This window comes from Diachasma alloeum, unplaced genomic scaffold (genome assembly GCF_001412515.2).
Source record: "Diachasma alloeum isolate Michigan unplaced genomic scaffold, Dall2.0 Dall_scaffold_00210, whole genome shotgun sequence".
Lineage (NCBI taxonomy): Eukaryota > Metazoa > Arthropoda > Insecta > Hymenoptera > Braconidae > Diachasma > Diachasma alloeum.
Genome location: NW_021680375.1, coordinates 2,152,809 through 2,175,761, shown reverse-complemented (window position 1 = coordinate 2,175,761; position 22,953 = coordinate 2,152,809). Strand labels below are relative to the sequence as shown.

Below are 22,953 nucleotides of genomic sequence, written 5' to 3'. Positions count from 1 at the left end.
CTGTCATAAGAGCGCGCATCTTGAAGGTGTACCGCTTCGTTTTCTGGTGACCTCGTTTGATTATCTAACGGAAAATCAACCAATTCGTGTAAATTCATTGGAATATTATCGTAATAAAATAGAATAATGAAATTTCAAGATCGAAAAACTCAATTTTTAATAATTAAATGTCTTTATTCTCAATATTCTGGCATGTTCCTGCGATCACACATCGACAGAATCTGATACATGGCAAACCATCACTAAAACATCGGCAAGAGATTCTTGTGCATTTAGTACAATGACAGTTAGGAACCAATTGAGACATTGGGGGATAGAGATCGATAATTTTCTTGGGGACTAGAAGTAGATTCGGTTTTCGATGATAGCCAAAATGGAGAAGATCAAGTTTTTGCAGCATCACGTATACGTTGACGTCCTGTCTCCCCAGTTGACACGTCCCCTCCCTTCTGACAAATCACACATAAATTAACCTTCAATTCCTCAGGAACTCGTAAACACACTCCTTGACCCTCCATAATGTCAGTGAAGACTCAATTCAGATCAATTCTTCACTCTTATTTCAGTGCAACATCCACTCGATGTAATCCACGGACTTTCGCGTACGAATGACACGAGAGAACTGACTCGGAGAGGCTTTTATTTTTCGCAAATACCCAGGCAGTTTACGTTATCTACACACAAATTCGTGGAAAATGTGCCCTGTATTATTTCTGCGAAAAGAAAATCGTGAAAAATCGAGACCAGAGAGAAAATTTCAATGAGAGCGCGTGGAAGAGTCAAAGCCTCAACGCTCGACCCGTCAGCGGCCTCTCGTCGGTCGCGCAACACTTCGATCGCATATAACTTTTTAATTACTCATTTTATCGAAATTTTGCAAACGAGGAGAATAATTGTAAATGACTAGAGCAACCTTTCATCATTTGAAAGTTTTTCTCCATCTGCCATAGTTCCCGAGATAATGCGTTATAAACAATTAAATTGTTTATAAACAATAGAACCGACAGTATTTTCAAAAAGTACCCGACAAATTCGGAATCAGCGCACCCGAAAACATAGATATCACCTAAGTTACCTCGGGGACCTTTCAAGTCCTACAGGATGTGCATAGGCTGAAGGACTACTTGGCTTAAAATGAGACCCACCAGGAAATAAGTTGTTTACTGTCTCGTGTTGTTCGCGTGAAATGAAAAATTCAGCCGGCAAAACACACTAGAACGTTTTCACAATCGTAAAATGATAAAGCGAGTCGGCATACATAAGGAAAAATCGTTCAAATTTTCTATATATAGAGGAGTCATCTCGATAATGAGTGGTGTTAGGGGAACTTAATTATGAGATTATTTTCGTGGGGAAATTATCTTGTTTTTGAAAAAATTTCCCTGACATTTTCATCTAGCATCAGTCTTCAAATAATCACACAGGCGAATACAATATCTTCATTTCTAAATAAATGATATTGTAATTAAAGAAGATCACAAAACGTTCTACTTTACCTCTCCCCCCTAATTAACAAACATTAATGCATAGAGTATTATAATTGATAATTAATCAGTATTGATAAAAATTAATAATTATTGATTAATAATTAACCAAAATTACTGCATAAAGTACTGTAATTAACAATTAATAATTTCTGAATTATTTTATAAAAATTATCAAATAACCGAACGCATTCACTAAAAAAAACTTCATAGACTATTACTGAGATTATATTACTGTTCCGGCGATTATGTTAAAAAAAATTTAATCTTTTCCGTGTATTTTTTTAATGAAAATTTTTGATAGAAACTATTCTATAGGAACAGATCAATGCCAAATCAACAGGCCAAAAAAAGTCGATACTGGGGATTTTTGTCTCAATTTTTTTCTAAAAAGATAATCAGGAAAAAATTTTGAAAAAAGAAAAATAGAAAAATATTGATAACTGAGGAAGTTATGATTTTTTGAAAATGGCTAGTTTTTATTTCAAAAAAACATTTTTTTCCACATTGGCCTCAATATTTCTGCGGCGTTTGAAGCTATCAAATCGCTCTTTGGCATACTCAAAGAACATGAAAAACCCTTCAAAATGAGACGTCATACATATCATTATGTTCAGTTTGACGGGGTTTATACGAGAAAATGTTTTTTTTCCATCGTCAATTACTGAAAAAGCTCATTGTATAAAAATATGAGATTTTCACCAAAAATTGCCAATGAAATAAAAGGAAAATAAAGGGAATAACTCCATCTCTCAGTTGAAGAAAAAAATTTTTTTTTTGAATACTTGTGATTTTGGATAAACATCCTTAAAAGATTCAAGTAAAGAAACGTAAAAGCTGCAGAATAAACCTTCACGGTTTGAACCCAATTATAAAAAAAAAGAAACGTAAAAACATTGAAAATATTTATGAAGTGTTATTTTCTGCAGGAAATCAGTAACGAAGTGGTCAAACGGTTTAAGTAGATTTTGACTACTCATGAGTTTTCAATGAATATCTCGCAATCTAAGGCAGATAGGAAAATTTCTGTTATGACCTTTTCGGTAGAGCACATTAAGAGCTTCAAAAAAGATATATACGAAAATTTCGCTATATCCGTTAGATTTTGAGATATTCCTCGAAAACTCAGCTAAGAGCAAAAAAAAATCCCCAACATTTTTCCCCTAAAAGCACTAATGTGAAGGGAATATTTGATTAGTAAGAAAAAGTTAGTCAATTTGAGGAATTCCATTTTTAGGGTGGAATAACCATTAAAAGCCGATCAATCACTTGATAATTTAGATGGGGCGGAGCTACTGCCGAAGTGAAAAAAATCGAAGAAATGAATAAATAATAGAGCCGAAATAGTTTCTGAAATAATAATTTTCGTCGATTACATTTCGTAGAACAGACGGGAATAATATAAGTCGAGGAGTTTATTGTTGTGTTGTTGAATACACGTCTGGCGCCTCTACTTCGTAACCCGCATACCAGCCATTCCACAACGGTAGAACATAAACAAATGGTCATGCATATGTATATATCTATCGTTTCTCCAGAGAGTACATTGTGAAAATGAAAGTTATATAGCTGTTGAGATGTGTGATATGAACAGAAAAAACACCTTCGAAGTATCAAATACTGCACTCCGTTTAGCGAAATCCGAAGACAGAAAATAATCCGTCGACTACCACTCGAGCTTCAGAATTAGTTGAAAATTTCTCTCAAGGTTATTCAGACAGCAAAACATGTGCGAAGTTTGGCAAGTGCTGCGAAACTTCACACATCCATTTCAATATCACAAATCTGTCGGAAAACTATTCATAATTTTGAAGCTCTCGGCAGAGGGTAAGGTTTTTTTTTAATTTTGCATTTTTTTCTCAGCCACACGGAGGAAAATCCGTTCATTTCCAGAGCCAAATTATTGATTTCAAATTATATCCCCAAAAAACAGGATTTTTTTACGATTGTCGCTATGTTTTTCATAGATAATGTTTTATAATATTCCTCAGCTATTGAAAAAAATTCCAACTCGGTGTACTACGCAGCATGTGAGACATGCACTGAGGGAAAAACAGCCGAGTTCTCAAAAAAGTCTTCCCTTGTGCCAAAAAAATCGTTTGTTAAAAATGATTAAAAACGAATTTTTTGTGTCAAGCACAGGAAACGTGCGCCGAGATTGAAAATTTTTATTGAAAAAATAGATTTAGTATTTTCAAAGAAATTTTATTGTCTGTGCAAACAAGAAATGTAATTAAAATTCAGTACCAAAAACCTACGTATTTCATGTCAGAAAAGTTATTGAATAAAGAGCTACTGGGTTGTTGACCCAAGAACATTCGAAATAAATAAAATTCTGTAATAATGAAAGATTAGGGGAGGGTGGGGTAAAATGGACACTTTTGACTTTTTAAAAAATGGCCATAATGTGTTGAATTATTCATGAAATGCAATAATTTTGTTTTTCAATTGAAAGGACAATGATTTCCCCTTGTGATTAGCTTAGACTGAGCTCAACTGATGAATCTGTTTCTGAGTTATGAATATTTTTAAAAAAGTTAATAGTGTCCATTTTACCCCACCCTCCCCTAATTTAAGGACTGTTTTGCACACCTACACATTTTCAGATGTGCACACGTGTAGGTGTGCAAAACAGCCAATTTAACATTAATTGAGTTAAGATATCAAGTCATGTACTTTGAATTTATTTAAAAACAGGAAAAGTGATCAGTTCAAGAACGAAATCTTCCCAATACCATAGCTACGTTCCTGGCGTCAATAAACCTGGAACCTCTCAAAATACCCCATGAATTCATAAAAAAAACGTAAAATCAGAATCTAATGTAACTCAAACTGTAACAAATTTTATCACAACGTTTTGTAAATAACCCAATAAGGGTTCCAACATATCAATAAAACAAAGAAAAATCTTCTCAATTTAAGAACCTGAAAATTCTGAATCCCAAACCTAAAATTTCCTCAAAATAAGTGGGAATTTCCAGAACGAAGTTAGTGCGTTTAAAAACCTCGTCGTTTAAGAATTCATTATCTTAATAATAAGACACTAGTGACTCAATTTTAAAAGGCAAATCTTTAAAATCCAGTATTAAAAACCTACTTATATTTTATGTGAGAAAAGTTCTTGAACATTACACTACTGGACACTTGAGCCAAAAACATTCGAAAGAAATAAAATTCTAGAATAATTGAACATTAATTGAGTCAAGATATCAGGTTATGTACATTTTTTTATGTATTTTTTTATAAACACGAGTAGATTCTTTTTAGAACATGAAAGAACATTCTCAATTAATAGTACATTAGAGTACAAGGGCACAAATTTCGTTTTCAACGAATGTGTAGTTTACAGGCTGAGCCGACCTCGCCTTCGGCTCGGCCTGTAAACTACACATTCGTTGAAAACGAAATTTATTACCGAGTGCTCTATAATATTTTATGTCAAGTCGTGTAGAAGTCGAGTGTTGAGCAGGCTGCGCGAAGCGCAGCGTGCGATAAACTCGACTTATTGCACGGCGCGACATAAAGAACCTAAAAGTTTTGCATTCCAAAACCAAGATTTCCTACAAATACATTGAAATTTCCCGAAATAAGCTACTGATTTTAAGAAAATCATGTTTCTAAAATTCATTGTCCCCGGAATAAGAAGATGGTTAGTCGATTCGAAAAGGAAAATATTTCAAATTCAGTAGTAAAAACCTATTTATTTCATGCGAGAAAAGTTCTTCCTTGAAGAATTACTGCATGATTCAGCCAAGAACATTCGAAAGGAATAAAATTCCAGAATAATTGAAAATTAGTGCAAAATTAATTGAGTGCCATTAATTGAGGTGCCAGGTGATATACTTTAAATAATAAAGGGTTCATAAATATGAGTGGATTAATTTTAGAACAAAAAAATGAACAATTCACGAATGAGAATATTTTAATTTACACTGAGAGAAAAACGACAAAGAGTAATAAATGTGAAGAAAGAGGGCCCCCACCACCGATCTTTCTGAAAACTTAACCATCGGATCGGTGGTGGGGCCCTCTTTCTTAACATTTACCCGACAAAGTTCTCAAACAAGTCTTACTTGTGCCAAGAAAATAGTTTTTTGAGAATTATCAAAAAAGGATTTTTTCTTGTGCCAAACATACAGAGAGTGCACCGGAATGAAAAATTTTTGTCGGAAAAATAGATTTAGTAGTTCAAAGAAAATGGCATCCTCTGGAACCCTCAAGAAACGTCATTTCCAGTAAGTACTACTCCTTCGTTATTCAATACTTCCATACGTATTTTGCTCCCGAAAAATATTTGTTTTATGCGAAACAAGGGATAGTAGTTTTTCGTTTCGGCTGTCTAATAATCACAAACAAGGAATGAACCCTTAAATGAAACAATAATAATGATATGATAACAATCTTGTCACTTAGGGACAAAATATTTGTTGATAAATTTTTCCCTATGAGATATTTCCATCCTGAAAAAGCACCGTCTAGTGTGAATTATTCGCCTCTTCAGCCAAATATTTCGTTGCTGTCGAAAGCAGAATAACTATTCATGTTTGAGACTTTCAAATTCGAACCAAACAAATTCTTTTTGGGCAATTTTCACCTAGCGATTTTGTTGGCCCAAATAAGACTTGCTTGAGAACGTGTTTGTTTTTCACATATTTTTGATTCGAAAATCCCAAGGTTCCTTACGTTGAGAGCTCAAAAGTTCTGAATTCTAGAACTAAAATTTCCTCAAAATAAATTGAAATTTCCCGACCCAAGTTACTGACTTTAAGAAACCCATAGTTTTAACATTCATTGTCCTGAGAATAATAAAAAGTATCCTGTTTCTTCATGGTTTTTCTCAATTTCAAAAGGAAAACTACAAAAATTTAGAAAAACAAAATTTACAAAAAGCTACTCATTTCAAGTGAGAAAATTTCATCATAAAAACCATTGTGTTTTTGAGCTAACAACATTCGAATGGGATAATTGAACAACATTGCCATAATTGAACAATAATTCAACATAAATTAAGCCGAGGTTTTAGGTGACACACTTTGAATGACTAACGATTCATAAATGTGAGTTAATTCATTTTCGAACAGAAGAAATAATCAATTCACGAACGACAATGTTTCTATTCTGTATTATTTAATCCCCGGGCTATCAATACTCGGTCAACTATAGATGTTTTTAACGTAAAAACTACACAGAATAACACAAAAAATCAATATACCGGTCGAAATAATTCTTTTTTTGTGAGAATGTTTTTAATTTGAGGACTCAGATGTTCTCAATTCAGGAATTCTCAGATTCTTATTTTAAGGATGTCCAAGTACTTTGGCTATTTTTTCTCCAGTGAAATGTTTTTCTACTTTCGTAGTCGAGCCTCACAGCTTTCATTTGAGCTCCTTTGACCCTGAGTTTCCGGAAATTTTACAAAGATTTTATTATTTAAACTTTGCAGGTGTGAATTTGAATTTCGATATTGAACTGTTAAAAAACATTATAAAAATCTGAAGAAATTTTAGAAAGTTTACTTTTGATGGAAGATGAAATAATTAAAAAGTTGCAATTTTTAAAAATTATGAGCCTTTTCTATAAATAATTTATAAACAATCAATTTTCTACCATAAAAATCATTTGTTCGGAATCGTAATAAATTTATTCATATTCAAAATTTTACCATAAATCGATTTCATGCCTAAAAAAGAAGATTTCCGAAAGTTTAAACAATTTTAATTATTTATTTATAAACAACGAATGTTAAAAAATAGTAGTTCTTTGCAAAATTAAATTTGAATGACACTGAATATTCATGATTTTTTTCAAATTTTTCTCCCGCACTTTGATTGACAAATTTTAATGATTGAAAATAGTTGAATCTATAGTGTGGTCTGTATCAAACTGTAAAAAATACTTGGATATCCTTAAGACCCCAGAAGTTTTGAAAATTTGTCTCACTTTAAGTGCAATTGATGTACTTAGACGCGAATGAAAATTGCTGAAAGTCAGAACTTTCTCTATCATTTCTTGGGAAAACTTCCTCAAAATGAGTGAAAGTTTCTAAAGAAAACTTTACAAAGAAAAATTCTTCGACGTTTTCGCCGAAATTCGCGCAGTCCAACGATAATTGCACAATTAACAAAATATAAACATCACGTTTCGCCTTTATAGCTATATAAATTTTCTTCCAACCATCTGCGAGATTTTCAATCCCCAAATTTGCAAGACTGCAGGAAAACAAATGGAAGATCTATTTTCGAGGCTGTCTAGAGTAAACGAAGATCAATGACGAGTTAAGAGTGCAAATCTGATAAAACAACAATTATCCTTGAAACGTCTCAGGACCCAAGGATGCACTTATTTTAAAAATTGTATAATGCAAGTGGGCGTTGTTTTTCCCAACGATCTCATAAACTATTGGAAAATCATTTTAATTGGAAATGAAATTTCGTACGAAAAGCGTCTATTTACATTTCTCTCGTTATCATAATGTGAAATCCATCGGAAATTCATATATAGACAAAATATTAGAAAAACATTTCAGAAACTGAAGAGTTCAAAAGAAAATTTCAAGGAAACTTTCTTTTAGAGAATTGAGTTTTTGATTTTTCGTTGGAGTAATTGAGAATTTTTCAACAACTGGAAGTGATCACGAGGGCTAAACTCCGAGAAAATCTAGTGATGTTTCTGATGATCACGATAGAAATTTAATTTTTGTGCAAGATATTAAATTTCCCCTATCAAGTTGGTTAAATTCCCTCAGGGTGTAACCCTCGAATTAAACATCACGTTTCGTCTTTATATCTACATAATTTTTCTTCCAACCATCTATGAGATAGATTTTCAATCCCCAAATTTGCAAGTCTGCAGGAAAACAAATGGAAGATCTATTTTCGAGACTGTATAGAGTAAACGAAGATTGATAACGAATCAAGAATGTAAATCCTACGAAACAACAATTATCCTTGAAACGTCTCAGGACTCAAAGATGCACTTATTAAGAAATTGTATAATGCAAGTGGGCGTTGTTCTTCCAACGATCTCAGAAACTATTGGAAAATCATTGTAATTTGAAATGAAATTTTGTACGAAAAGCGTCTATTTACATTTCTCTCATTATCATAATGTGAAATCCATCGGAAATTCATATATAGACAAAATATTAGAAAAACATTTCAGAAACTGAAGAGTTCAAAAGAAAATTTCAAGGAAACTTTCTTTTAGAGAATTGAGTTTTTGATTTTTCGTTGGAGTAATTGAGAATTTTTCAACAACTGGAAGTGATCACGAGGGCTAAACTCCGAGAAAATCTAGTGATATTTCCGATGATCACGATAGAAATTTAATTTTTGTGCAAGATATTAATTTTCTCCTATCAAGTTGGTTAAATTCCCTCAGTGTGTAACCCTGGAATTAAACATCACGTTTCGTCTTTATATCTACATAATTTTTCTTCCAACCATCTGTGAGATAGATTTTCAATCCCCAAATTTGCAAGCCTGCAGGAAAACAAATGGAAGATCTATTTTCGAGGCTGTCTAGAGTAAACGAAGATCAATGACGAAACAAGAGTGCAAATCCGACAAAACATCAATTATCCTTGAAACTTCTCAGGATCCAAGGATGCACTTATTAAAAAAATTGTATAATGCAAGTGGGCGTTGTTCTTCCCAACGGTATCATAAACTAAACCGACACCGAAGGTCATACACTCCACCTTTGTCATTACATACTCCGACTCCCGTAATTGATAAAACACTGATAAGATACAAAGTGGAGCGTTCAAGACTTGTAAGACTTGTAAGACATGTAAGACTTGACCCCAGCAATGACTACAACCGTAATAAACCCAAGGTAAATGACAAATTCCTGACAATTGAATGTTGCAATTTTTATAGCGTCGCGAGTCCTAGAGCGTTTGAAGGACGCCGGGTATTCCCTTCCAGATATCCACTGCGCAAATCGATAGAAGAGCACGTAAAAATGGCGGCAAAGGCGGTTAAACAAACTGTTGATATGAGTCACTTGTTTGTGAAGCGGAAATTTAAAAATTCGCAAATTTATCTTGCGATTAAAAAAAAACTTACGCAGAACAGAAAATTGAAGACGAAGAGGATTATCCTCACACAGCCAATCGCACACGACATTTTCGAAATTTAAAATTCGATCTGTTTTTCAATTTTTTTAAAGGCTTTTTTATCTCTTTGTGACAATCGACAATTGTCGAGCAGTTGAATGGTTGTAAGCAGTTCAGAGCCGGTTTTAACACTGACTCAGGCGCTCAACAGCATCTTTTTTCGAACTGGCCATCCGTCCCCCACCAGTTCTTCGTTGGTAGCATTGCGTCATCGTTCTATCCAACGATTTATTTCACTCCTTCTTGGCTAGACTCCCAGTGTGCGTGTGTGTGTGGTGTGTTACCACGATTTGTATGTACGCACTTTGGCCTTGAGGTTGATTGTATTGGTGGATGCATCGGTTATTCTCGTGGTGGGATGGAAAAGTCACTAGGTTTATGTGCATTGGGGGAGATCCATCATTTCTGCGAGATTTTTCGCTGGGATTTTTTAAAGGTTTCTGAGAAATTTGTCATGTTTTTCAGAGGGAAGTGGGTACAAGCGCTTAACTCAGAGAAAATGCTGATTTTTGGGAATATTTAAAAGGCGGGTTTAAGCGAAAATATGGAGAGAATATTTTGATTGGAAATTGAATTGCGAAGAGCGGCTATTTACAAATTCATAAGTACGAAATGTTAGAAAAACATTCCGGAAACTGATGAGTTCAAAGGAAAATTTTGAGGGAGCTTTCTTTTACATTATGAAGTTTTTTATTTTCCGTTGGGATTTTTGAAAATTTTTGAACGATTTTTTCACGTTTTTCAAGAGGAAGTGGATACAAGAGCTAAACTCAGAAAAAATAGTGATTTTTTTGCGAAGGTTAAAAAAAACGGGTTTGCGCGAAAATATGGAGAGAATATTTTGATTGGAAATTGGAGAGAACTTTTTGATTGGAAAGAACATTCCGGAAACTGATGAGTTCAAAGGAAAACTTCAAGGAAGCTTTCTTTTACATAATGAATTTTTTTATTTTTCGTTGTGGTTTTTGAGAATTTTTCAACAATTTTCTCATGTTCCTTAGGGGGGAGTAGATACAAGAGCTAAACTCGAACAAAATGCTGATTTTTTGGCGAATGTTGAAAAAAAACGATTTTGCGCGAAAATATGGAGAGAATATTTTGATTGGAAATTGAATTTCTGTATCGAAAGCGTCTATTTACAAATTCATAAAGACGAAATGTTAGAAAAACATTCCGAAAACTGATGAGTTGAAAAGAAAATGTCTAGGGAGCTGTCTTCTAGAGAAATGAGTTTTTTATTTTTCGCTGGAATTTTTGAAAAATTTCTAACAAATTTTTTTTGTTTTTCAGGGGGAAGTGGTTAGAAGGGCTAAAGTGAGAGAAAATGCTGATTTTCTTGGGAATATTTAAAAACAGCGGGTTTGCGCGAAAATATGGAGAGAATAATTTAATTGGAAATTAAATTTCGCACAAAAAGCGTCTATTTACAAATTCATAAGGATGAAATGTTTGAAAAACATTCCGGAAACTGATGAGTTAAAAAGAAAATTTCAAGATAGTTTTCTTTTGGAGAATTGAGTTTTTGATTTTTTGGTGGAGTTTGGAGAATTTTTTAATAACTCTTTCATGTTTTTCAGGGGGAAGTTATTACAAGGGCTGAACTCCGAAAAAATGCAGATTTTTTTGTGAATATTTAAAAAAAAGTAGTTTGAAAAAAAATCTTGGGAAATCATTTTGATTGAAAATGAAATTTCGTACGAAAAGCGTCTATTTGCATTTCCCTCGTTATTATAATGCGAAATTCGTCAGAAAGTCATGTAGACGACGAGTTAGAAAAACATCAGAAACAGTTCAAAAGAACCTTTCCAGGAAGCTTTCATTTAGAGAATTGAGTTTTCTAAAATCATTGTGAAAATTGAACATCACCTTCAATTGTTTTTTCGATATATTCAAAATTCAGAACAATAATTGTCCGAATTTCCCCGATTAATATTCTAGAAATTAACTGATTTATGACTTCAATATGTATGAAAATTCCATGTAAATGAGTCGTAAAAATTTTCTGGAGTTTTTCCTTGAAATTTAAGAAGTAGTTTTCAAACAGTGTTGTTTCTTCCTAAAAAATTATAACTATTCCCGGCAAAAATTATCGAATCATTAATTTTCACTTGTAATACCACAAGAGCTTCAAAATTATCGGGTATTTTCCGATAGGTTCGTTGTAAACAAACGAAGGAGTCAAGTTTTTCAGGTTAAAAAATCACGAGTGCGAAGCACTTTCCTGAAAAACTTGACGACTGCATGATGAATTCGACTGCATGATGTTTTGTTTTTTATATAGCAACTACCAGAGAAAATTATCAAAAAATTGTCAGTTGAAAATCCTGTAGCTTGTACCACGTGATGTCGAATGGGCCAATTATATTGCCCGATATTTAGGTTGGAAAAATAATCTCATTTATTTTTGTCCCTGCGAATTTATTTCTTTGGCTGTTATCTACTCACATTCAGAACAAGATTATTTCCGTGATTTCATCACTCATCGCACGAAATCAATGACTCAGAATCGATTTTATCAACTTCACTCAAGTTTCTCATTGTAATCAAACGATAAACAATTTTTGTGATCAGTTTCCTAAATCGATGAACAATTCTCCGAAACAATTATCGGTCATATGACTCCGATAAAGATACTGCGTGTCGTGGAAATACCAGTTTTCCTCGTTGCCGTGACTATATAACTTGAACGATAGTTACCGTAGAGTAGAAAATTTCAATGCAATTTTGTTCTGTGCTGAAAGGATTATTTTCAAAGATCTGAATTCTTCCATCCTGTGTAATATTGTTACGAAGCGCGTAAGAATTTGTTTTTTTTTTAAATTGCCAGTTAACCCGAAAAAACATGGGATTAAATTTATTTACGTTGAAATTTCAATTCAATTTTTTTCTCAAGCGAAATGATTATTTTAAAACAGCCAAGTTCATACATGCTGTACAACATCGTGATGCAGCCCGTAAAAATTTAATTTTTCAAGAATGGTTGGTTCAACAAATTGAAAAAAAAAATTCTGTGCAAAATATAAATTGAATGACGCTGAATATTTATGATTTTTTTTTAAATCTTTCTCACACAATTTAATTGACAAATTTGATGATTGAAAATGGTTGAATTTATAATCAGGTCTGTACCAAACTATAAAAGATAATTGGATATCCTTAAAGTAGTATATATCCAAATTCCTCGTTAAGGATAATCGGGCGAGGAGGAAATGTAGGAGGTGAGGCGGAGGGGTTTCTATTGTTTTCCTGCAGAAAACCAATCGCTGAACAAAAAAATTTTTCCCGTTCGGATTCAAAATTCAGGCAATATTAGGGAGTATCTCCGGTTAAAAATTATTTTTGGAGCTAATCAAATTTATTTGTATCTGTTCCACGCATTGAATGGTTTTCAGATTGTTTTTTTTTTAATAAATGAAAAAATATTAATCCATGCGAAAAAGTGGCAACATCGTCGGTAGTTTTTTTTTCACCAGGAGCTGGTACCACTGGCTCGAGGGAGCTCCAGTCAAAACGCTTCATCGCTCTCTCTCAAGAGACGTTTAAATTGACCGCGCTACCCCCACTCGACCGGTACTTGACACGTTGCTGTTCGTTTGGGCTGCGTGCGCAGAAATTTCATTTTTCAGTACTTTTTTCACTATTATTAATAAACAATGCTCCTAGGCGACAATCTTTTTCACTTAAAAAATCATTGATCACATGTTCTAAATGTGTCTAAAGTTTCATGACTTTGGCTGCATTTTTTCCTTGGGTTTTGCCGTTTTTTTGTGATTTCCATAAGATCACGGGTTAAATGACCACTTTTTCAAAAATTCATAATAAATTAACCATGTTCCCCAGCAGTCTGAAACTGTGCACACGCCTTTTTCATCACTTAAAGAATACGTAAAAAATAAAAGAGAAAAATGGCTGCTTTTTTTCAACCCTCCGGGCTCGCCAGATTATCCTTAAGTGTAGCGAGCAAAAATTAATTTAAAATGCCCAAAAAAAAAAATTCGTCATTGATAATGTCCTACACGAACTCTAACTTTGACAATATTAAAAAATTAATCCATCAAATTCTCTCTACAATTATTTTCTTAAACAATAATTGTTCGTTTGACTAGGGAACATCCTGCACATTCGAGATACTCAGAAACATAAATTATTTATCACAAAAGTTTGATACTGACGATAATTTTAGTATTCAGCATAACATTCTTAATTTTTTTACATTTTTTCTATCCTTTAATCGTCACTCTAATCTCAAAAAAATTATTTTTCCATAAGACTCTGTGTTATTGACCCACTTCTGAATTAATTATTATCAATAATACTAGACTGCCAATTGAGCACGACCTCAACCAAAATGTTTATATTCACATCAACTTCAAGATTTATTTCATATTTTCATCTTCAAAATTTAAGTTACGTTCACACAACTTTAACGAAATAATATTTTGACATTTCTAGTCGTTCCACCCATGAAAGAATTTCTTTCACGTTTTACGATTTTCGAATTCAGTTTTATTGTTGCTTTCATTCCCTTTCCGGTTCATATATTTTTTTCTGACACGTGCGACGACGCAGTGGGTGTTTTTACGATTTTATTCATTCGAAAAGTGCCCAACTCAGTGCATTCATGGCGTATAAGAACATGTTTGGGACCGGGACAATGTATTTCTTTATCCAGGGTGTTTCTTTTTCCCTTCCTTCTCTCTCCGATAAGAAAGAGAGAGAAATTGTACACCGGTCTTAGGTACATCACAGAAACAACAAGCCCAGCCTCTAACGGTTGTGACGGCATCACATAACACGACTCTTCCGCATTTTTCAATGAATAATCATTGAAAAATAATGGAACATTTCGTCTGAATATTTCAAATCAACCAATGATTATACTAAATTATTAACGATTTTTAGCGGAAATTTCAAAGGAAACAAGTGGGTAATTGCTCTTGTATTGAATATAATATAATAATTTTTGCTAAGAAATTAGCAGTATATTCAAGATATAGGGTTCTTCATTATTCGCTTTTCCCTATTGTAGCATATGGTTTTATTTACTCATAATCCTCCTGTTATCAGTGTAAAATTACAACTCCCATGTTATTTGTAAGTAAAAGCCCCAGGGCTGAGACTCCGACTGAATTTCAACATAATTTGCATATCATTGTGTATATATATTGTTAATCGACCATTTTATTTGAAATGTTAAAAAAAAATTAGCAATATGTTTCCGAATGATTATTTTGCACATAATTTCTTTCTGTCATGTATAATCAATTGTTTATTTCATGTTATGAAATTGAATAGGATTTATTTTTTACTAATTTTGTCAGATTTTCAACTTCAGATCACGTTCAGATTTTAGTCTCTATTTTCAACTAAAATATCGCCTGTCATTCATATTTCAAAATTTTTTTCTTTTAAAAATTATAATAGTCATTAAATTGAGAAAAATAAGTGGGAAATTTCTCTTGTATTGCATATAGTATAGTTATTTTTGCTAATAAATTAGCATTATGCTTCCCAATGATTGTTTTGCACATCATGTCCTTCTATTATGTATAATTCATTATTTATTTCATTTTATTGAATTGAACAAGATTTCTTTTTAACTAATTTTGTCAGATTTTCAACTTAGTTGAATGTTATCATCATTATTCTTATTATCCCTTTCTTCTATACAAGCGATTGTCTTTTTTCACAGTTCTATCTCTCCCCTCAGCCCTTCGATAGAAATAGTAATAGAAAATTTTTATTCATACATATTTGAATGAATTTGACACATTTATCACATTTGAAGAAACCATCAGAAAGCTCACTTTTAAAGAAATAAATGAAAAATTCGAAATTTTCAACAATCATAAAAATTAAATCAACAAATAGAGCTATCGCAATCATCTTTTAACTTCGACTTAATGGCATTAAAACAAACATTTTGAGCTATGATTAAATTCATTTCAAGCATGATATTCAAAGATATCCCGGGAATTCTGATTTTCTAAAAATACAGAATTTTTGCAAATTTTTAAATAAATCAAAATAACAATTATTGCTATCGTTTTCATCTCCGAACTCGATTAAAAGGACGTCCAAACAATTTTTTTAAGCCATCATTCGATCAATTCAGAACATTTTTTTTAGTTATCATGAAAAAACAATTTTTGAACAATTTAAAAAATCTTAAAAATTCATAAATGAATTGAATTTTAACTACTTAATTACTGAATTTTAATTGACTCAACAATATCTCCATTTGAGGGAAAAAAAGATTCAATTCCACCGATTCATTAGCGAACAATCGAAGAAAAAGTTGTTTATATACATACGCGAATACAAAAATTGCATTTTCGGACTTTTTGGATCATAATGGGTCGATATAACACGAAAAATCCAGAACTTAAATTCCACCGATTACAATGCTTCCATTCGATAGCAAAAATGATGAAAAATTCGGTTTTCATATTTAAAATTGTCCCAATGCTTTTGTTAATGTTTGAAATTGTTCCTTCATTCATTCGTAATTGCAAATTTTGAAAATGTTTAAATTACTTACCACAAAAATAAAGTTGAAGATGAAAAGAAGATATTTAATGCAACTAGATCCACAATCCATGATTGATTGACTAATTTGCTAATTCACAGCACAAAACTATTAAATTAAACCAACAAATAATAATATGGTATGACCGCGCGGTTATTCTTTCTGGCAGACGACGTGGCACTCCTAACGGCGCGAATTGTACTGGTGAGGTCTTCGGGTCCTTTAGGAAAGTCCACGTAAAGCCCCACCACTACCAGACGGGTGTGACTCTTACCTTCGGGTTTATCTTCTACAAACAGAAAAGAGATACTTCGACTTTTGTTGAAAACATCGACCCATTTTTTCTTCTAATGAAAAATCAATTTTCCGAGGGAAAATACAGGCGTCAGGCAATTGTGATGAATTATAATAAAGTTTTTATTCAGACTGTTCATGAATAATCGTCATTTCCATTGTCAGGACAGTGCTATGCTAATCAATAATCTAATGCATTGTTGAACATCTTGGGAATAGATTTTGTCACGTAGTTCAGTGCTTTAGAATTAATACTACAACTATAGCGAACTAGAATTCATCTATACTAAATTGGGTGGTGCCAGATGGTATGACCGTTGTGTGGTCTTTTACCTACCCGCCCCAGTACCTACGCGGTACCCCAGCCTAATTCCCTACCCGCACTTGCCTCTAAGCTAACTTATATCTAACTCCACATAACTAACTCCACATGCATTGGGTTCGTTTTCCGGCGATGAAAAAATCTTTCATCACCGGGACTCGAACCTGCGCTACTGGGACGCTTTGGTTTATAGGGCCAGCACGCTGACGACGAGCCCAAAGACGTCCCCAATTCATTTATACTATTTTATTTCATTTTATTTTATTCCCTTTCCGTCTTCACAATTAGATTAAATTACTTTTTTTCATTCTTATTGTTATTATATATATATTTTTCCGTAATTCACATGCTATAACATTGAATGAAGAGGCATTCCCCATAAATCACGTGAGAATACAGATCGATAAACAATTTTCGATAATCATACCTACAAATTTTTTATTTCTTTCTTTTTCTTTAAATTAATTAGCACCAATGATCTGAAAATGTGAACGAATATGAACATTTTACATCCCTTTGTTCTCATTTCAATGGAACCGAAGAAGGGAATTGCAAAGAGAGATCGATCATCATCAATCAGTATCAATAAAATGAAAAAATCTACTTTTCGATGTCTTTTCGAAAAATTTTCAAATGGTTTTTTTCTTCTTGAAAAATGAAGGGAGATTAATATTTTTAATTTCTGCGATCGTATTCCGTTCACAGAAACAAGAAATACAGAAAATGTAGGAAAGGAAAATGAGAAATAAATATTAAAGTACGATTTTTCAATCTTGAAAATTTCAAAACTTTTTTTTTAATAATGAAGAAAAACCAATATATTTTCTTTCTATTTTCTAATTCTGATGGAAGAAAGTAAAAAGAGGAAGAGAAACGAGATCAACACGAAAACTGAATTTTTAATTTTTCATTGTCTAGGGAAAATTTTTAAATTGATATATTTTTTTGAGTAATGAACCAATACCCATAAATTCAATTCCTATCGTCACATTTCCATAGAATACATTAAAAAAATAGCAGAGAATTCAAATCGGCGATGAAAATTTTTATCGGATTATTATAATGTAATAATAATAGTAATAACAATTGAGTAATGATTTTCAAATTTCATATTTTCGTAAAAAACAGTAACAAAAAAGATGAAATCAACGAAATGATTTGTAATAATTCCTTAAGAAGAACCACTGGGATTTTTTATTCAGGTTCATTCTATGAGTAATCAGTTGTGTCATTCAGTTCATGACGTAAAAAATTTTTTCAAGGAATTTTCCTGTAACGTCATTGAGAGATCATACATGGGATACTATGAATCATGCGCTAACAATTGTTCCGTTAATAAATACAATATTCGCCTTTTATTTTCGGAATTGTGTTGAATTTTTTAAGTCGGCGATGATGATTAAAAGTGTGACATTGCTCTATTCCGCCTCTGCTTCTTCTTTATCCTTGCGTAGTATAGAAGTTTCAAAATCACCAGAATCTGAGAAGAAAAGAGAAATGAAATTTCAAATCGAGCCGGTATATTTTTTTCTGTTCTCAACTAACAGCGAGAATAATTTAAAAAACAATAACGATGACTTGAAAATAAGGTACAAGTATCTAGACTATTTCATGGTTTTAAAAGCTATGACATCATTTGAAAGGCGTTCTGTTCCGATTAAAACTAAAATCTATGCAACTGAAATTGAGGAACGGTGAGTAATGCTGTGGGAGGTAGTAATGATCGATTGAAAATGCAACTGAAATGTTTTAATAATTCCTTCGCACAAATTTTTTTTATTAATTCGAAACAAGCAGGGGGCCGAGCCTTTGTGTAAGAAGGCATGTGACCGTTACGTGATGCGTTATTTGTCTTTGTCATTTTTTATTTCTAGCAATTTCATCAATAACAAGCTTCCGAATGGATCCGTAGGATTTTTATTTTTTAATTGAAAGAAAAAGTTTTTTTTTCAAAAAATCTGATCCTCGAAACCTTGGACCTTCTAAAATTGAGAATTAAATTTCGATTTTATCCAGTGGGATAGGCATATCTACACGATCCTATTTTTAAGAAATGTTTCCATGTGAAAATCAATGATAGAACAAGGATATGTCATTTTATGCGAAAAACGGTTTTTACATAATTTTACAATTTATAAAAAAAATTCCCAGAATTTTGCACGCACATACGGACGTACACACAGATATTCTCTAAAAACATCATATCTCGACGTTTCATGATATTCCAAGTTATTTCTAAGCAAAATTAGAGGATCGAAAAGTCGACTGATCACAAAGCTTCCATTCGAAATCAAAATCGCTTGAAAAATGGATAAAGATACCCTCGATAAAAATATTGAAAAACAATTTCCCAATTTTCAATAGAAAAACGCCAATATCTCGTAAACTTTGTAGGAACGGGTACATATATTTTGGAAGCACTAGATAGGAGACATCATGATGAATATTTTAAGAAAAAAACATGAAATCGGAGGAATAATTTTCGAGATATTGAACATAGATAGTATTTTTCGTATAATTTTATACGAAAAATTGAATATCTTTAAAATTAATCCCATCCTGTAATATATTAAGAGTAACATAGTAATTTATTAAGACAAGAATCTTTTATTTATTCACCTGGCTTCCAATAAACCAATAGAAACTAGAAACCCTCTTCGCAGTGATTGAAGAAAACTTCAAAAAAAAAATTAATGCAACTCCACCCAAAATCATGGTTTCAGATTTTCTTTTTCAATTTGGGAATCACAAAAACTCACGAAAGACTCCGCTCTCTCTCTATTTCCCTCGCTGGAAATTCTAAAGGCCTCAAAAACCTCCAGAGAAATAAACTGAATCAATATATCCAATTGTTTCAAGGAACTTTTGTCATTCACTCGTATGATCCTATTACCTGGAAGGCCACGGAGAATAACGCCAGCAGAAAAACATGGATTAAAATCGATTGATATCGATTGATTGTCAAGTGCCTGCACTCTGTGCCATAAACTTTCTCGCAGCTGATTCTCGTTGTATTTTCGTGTCTCTCAAAGTCACAGCAGAGCCCGGGGGTAAAATCCTCCTCTGGTGTCTCCTGGGAGGAGCAACACTTCATCTGAAATCATCGATATTCAAAGAATAAAAAGAAGAATGCGATAATAAGGGGCAAGGGGGTTCACCGGGTAGTACATACGGAGCACACGAGATAACGAGTAATTCACAGTCTATTTTTAGAGGTGCGATAATCTTACGTCTGCGACGAGTCATAGACACGATAATTTGATTGTTACCTTTATTTCCGTATGATTGAACGTCGAATCTGGCGGCGGAAGACGGGGGGAGGACTTCAAGGAATCCTCCATGCTTGTTGTCAACATCGTGACCAACTCTTTGTGCTTCTGGAGGGCTAGGATGGCAGTGAATGACGCCAAGGTGAATAGGATTATTAATAAAACTGTAAACTGCAACAAAAATAATCTTTTATCGCTCTGTATTATAAAAATCGAAATCGAATTCTGGTGATGGAAATTTGGTATCGAAATTAAGACTCCGAAAGTAAGGGTCAGAATGAAGGGTTAGAGACTAAGGGCCACGATGGTCAAAGTAAAGGTCACGAGGGTCACAAGGGCCACGAAGTTTAGCATCTCTTCATCTTATAAAAATTGACTTCTGGTAAGGAAAATTTGGTACTTCAAATTAAGACTCCAAAATTAAGGCTCAGAAATGAAGGGTCAGAGACTAAGGGCCACAAGGGTCAAAGTAAAGGTCACGAGGGGCAGGAAGTTCAAAATCTCTCTGCATTATAAAAATCGAAACTATTTCTGGTGATGAAAATTTGGTACTCGAAATTGAGACTCCAAAATTAAGGGTCAAAGACCAAAGGCCACAAGGGTCGAAGTAAAGGTCACGAGGGCCACAAGGGTCACAAAGTTCAAAATCTGTTTATATAGTCAAAATCAACATTGACTTCTGGTGATGAAAATTTGGTACTCGAAATTGAGACTCAAAAATTAAGGGTCAGAAATGAAGGGCCAAACACTAAGGATCACAAAGATAGAAATAAAGGGTTGTATTAAAATTAAATTGATTTATTAATTTTTAAAATTTTTAAATTTTTTCAAAAATTGTTTTTCTCAAGAAAACTAAAAAAAAATCGGAAATCATTGAATGGCTGCTTAAAAAATTTGTTTCAGTGTCCTTTGGACCGAGTTCAAAGATGAAGATGATAGCAATAATCGTTATTTTGATTTATCTAAAAATTTGCAAAAATGTGTATTTTTTGTAAATCAAAATTCCGGGGATATCTTTGTATATCATGCTTTAAATGAATTAAATTATTGCTTAAAATGTTTGTTTTACTGCCATTAAGTCGAATTTACAAGATGATTACGATAGTTATATTGGTTGATTTAATTGTTATGATGTTTGTTAAAAATTTCGAATTATTTTTCATGAATTTCCCTGACAGTGAGCTTTCCGATAGTTTCTTTCACTGTGATGTTTCAAATTCATTTAAGTATGTATAAATAAAATTGTTCTATTAATATTTTATCGACGGGCTGAGGGGAGAGATACAACTGTAAAAAAGACAATCGATCGTATAGAAAAAAGGGATAATAAGAACAATGATGATAATAACATTCAACTACACTAAGAAAAAAAAATATTTTTGCCAAATATTCATTTACTTGAGAGAAGCATTTATTTTTTTTAAATCGTATTTCTCCAATCGAGTCATCATATTGCTCTAGAGGATGACTATGTTCCACATGACCTAGGACGAACTCCTCCAATGATTACTCATTAAATTTCTTATATTCTAGAGGGAAGAATTTGGATTAATTTTTTAATGTTTATAATTATTGAGAGAGTTCACGCATGGTCATTGTCATGATCATCTTCTGGTATAATTGTCAGAATTAAAACTTAATGAGAATTGCCTGGGAATCACTTAATCGGAGAAATACGGTATTCAAAAAATAAATACCTCTCTCAAGTAAATGGATATTTGGCAAAAATAGTTTTTTTCCCAGTGTACGTTGAAAATCTGACAGAATTAGTTGAAAAGAAATGTTATTCAGTTTAATCAAATGAAATAAACAATGATTAAAAAAACAATTTCATGAAATTGGCAAATCATTTAAATTATACATGATAAGAGGAAACAAATTGCAAAATAACCGTTCGGAAGCATATTGCCAATTTATTAGCAAAAATAACTATGCGATATGCAATACAAGAGCAATTTCCCAATCATTTTTTTCCAATACCTTAAGGATAATCGGGCGAGCCCGGAGGGTTAGAAAAAAAGCAGCCATTTTTCTCTTTTATTTTTTACGTATTCTTTAAATGATGGAAAAGGCGTGTGCAAAGTTTCAGACTGCTGGGGAACATGGTTAATTTATTATGAATTTTTGAAAAAGTGGTCATTTAACCCGTGATCTTATGGAAATTACAAAAAAAACTGCAAAACTCAAGGAAAAAAAGCAGCCAAAGTCATGAAACTTTAGACACATTTAGAACATGTGATCAATGAATTTTTGAGTGAAAAAGATTGTCGCCTAGGAGCATTGTTTATTAATAATAGCGAAAAAAGTACTGCAAAATGACATTTCTGCGCACGCAGCCCAAACGAGCAGCAACGTCTCAAGTACCGATCGGGTGGGGGTAGCGCGGTCAATTTAAACGTCTCTTGAGAGAGAGAGAGCGATGAAGCGTTGTGATTGGAGCTCCCTCGAGCCAGTGGTACCAGCTCCTGGTGAAAAAGAAAAACACTACCGACGATGTTGCCACTTTTTCGCATGGATTAATATTTTTTCATTTATAAAAAAAAAACAATCTGAAAACCATTCAATGCGTGGAACAGATATAAATAAATTTGATTAGCTCCAAAAATAATTTTTAACCGGAGATACTCCCTAATACTGCCTGAATTTTGAATCCGAATGGGAAAAATTTTTTTGTTCAGCGATTGGTTTTCTGCAGGAAAACAATAGAAACCCCTCCGCCTCACCTCCTACATTTCCTCCTCGCCCGATTATTCTTAAGTTCTATTTAGAGGATACAGTAGACTCCCGTTATAGTTGCGCGCCAGTGGGTGTAGGGGAAGTCGATTCTAAGAACGCGACTATATTTCCCTACCCTTACCACGCGCCCGCGACAGAACAAAAATTTCATTAGAGTTGTCTACAAATAATGCCCCCCCCCCCCCCCCCCCCCCCCCCCC

The 22,953-nt window shown here is 33.1% G+C and overlaps 2 protein-coding genes across 3 annotated transcripts in view; both read right to left on the bottom strand.

Annotated features, from left to right (window-relative positions):
- Positions 1–16,345, bottom strand: part of LOC107036695 (23 kDa integral membrane protein) — a 43,123-nt gene extending 26,778 nt beyond the window's left edge. Inside the window, exon 1 of one of the 2 annotated variants that reach the window (XM_015254816.2) lies at positions 16,145–16,345. In XM_015254816.2, the coding sequence (XP_015110302.1) occupies positions 16,145–16,204 (60 nt within the window). In that variant the 5' untranslated portion in view covers positions 16,205–16,345. Of the gene's footprint in view, positions 1–9,553; positions 9,751–16,144 lie in introns of those variants that run through there. The other variant, XM_015254815.2, reaches the window with a different exon arrangement.
- A 1,494-nt stretch (positions 16,346–17,839) lies between these two features.
- LOC107036606 overlaps positions 17,840–22,953 on the bottom strand; it is a 13,226-nt gene continuing 8,112 nt past the window's right edge. Inside the window, exons 3-5 of the mRNA XM_015254666.2 lie at positions 20,018–20,188; positions 19,642–19,842; positions 17,840–18,228 (exon numbers count right to left, since the gene is read on the bottom strand). Of these exons, the coding sequence (XP_015110152.1) occupies positions 18,148–18,228; positions 19,642–19,842; positions 20,018–20,188 (453 nt within the window). The 3' untranslated portion in view covers positions 17,840–18,147. The remainder of the gene's footprint in view (positions 18,229–19,641; positions 19,843–20,017; positions 20,189–22,953) is intronic.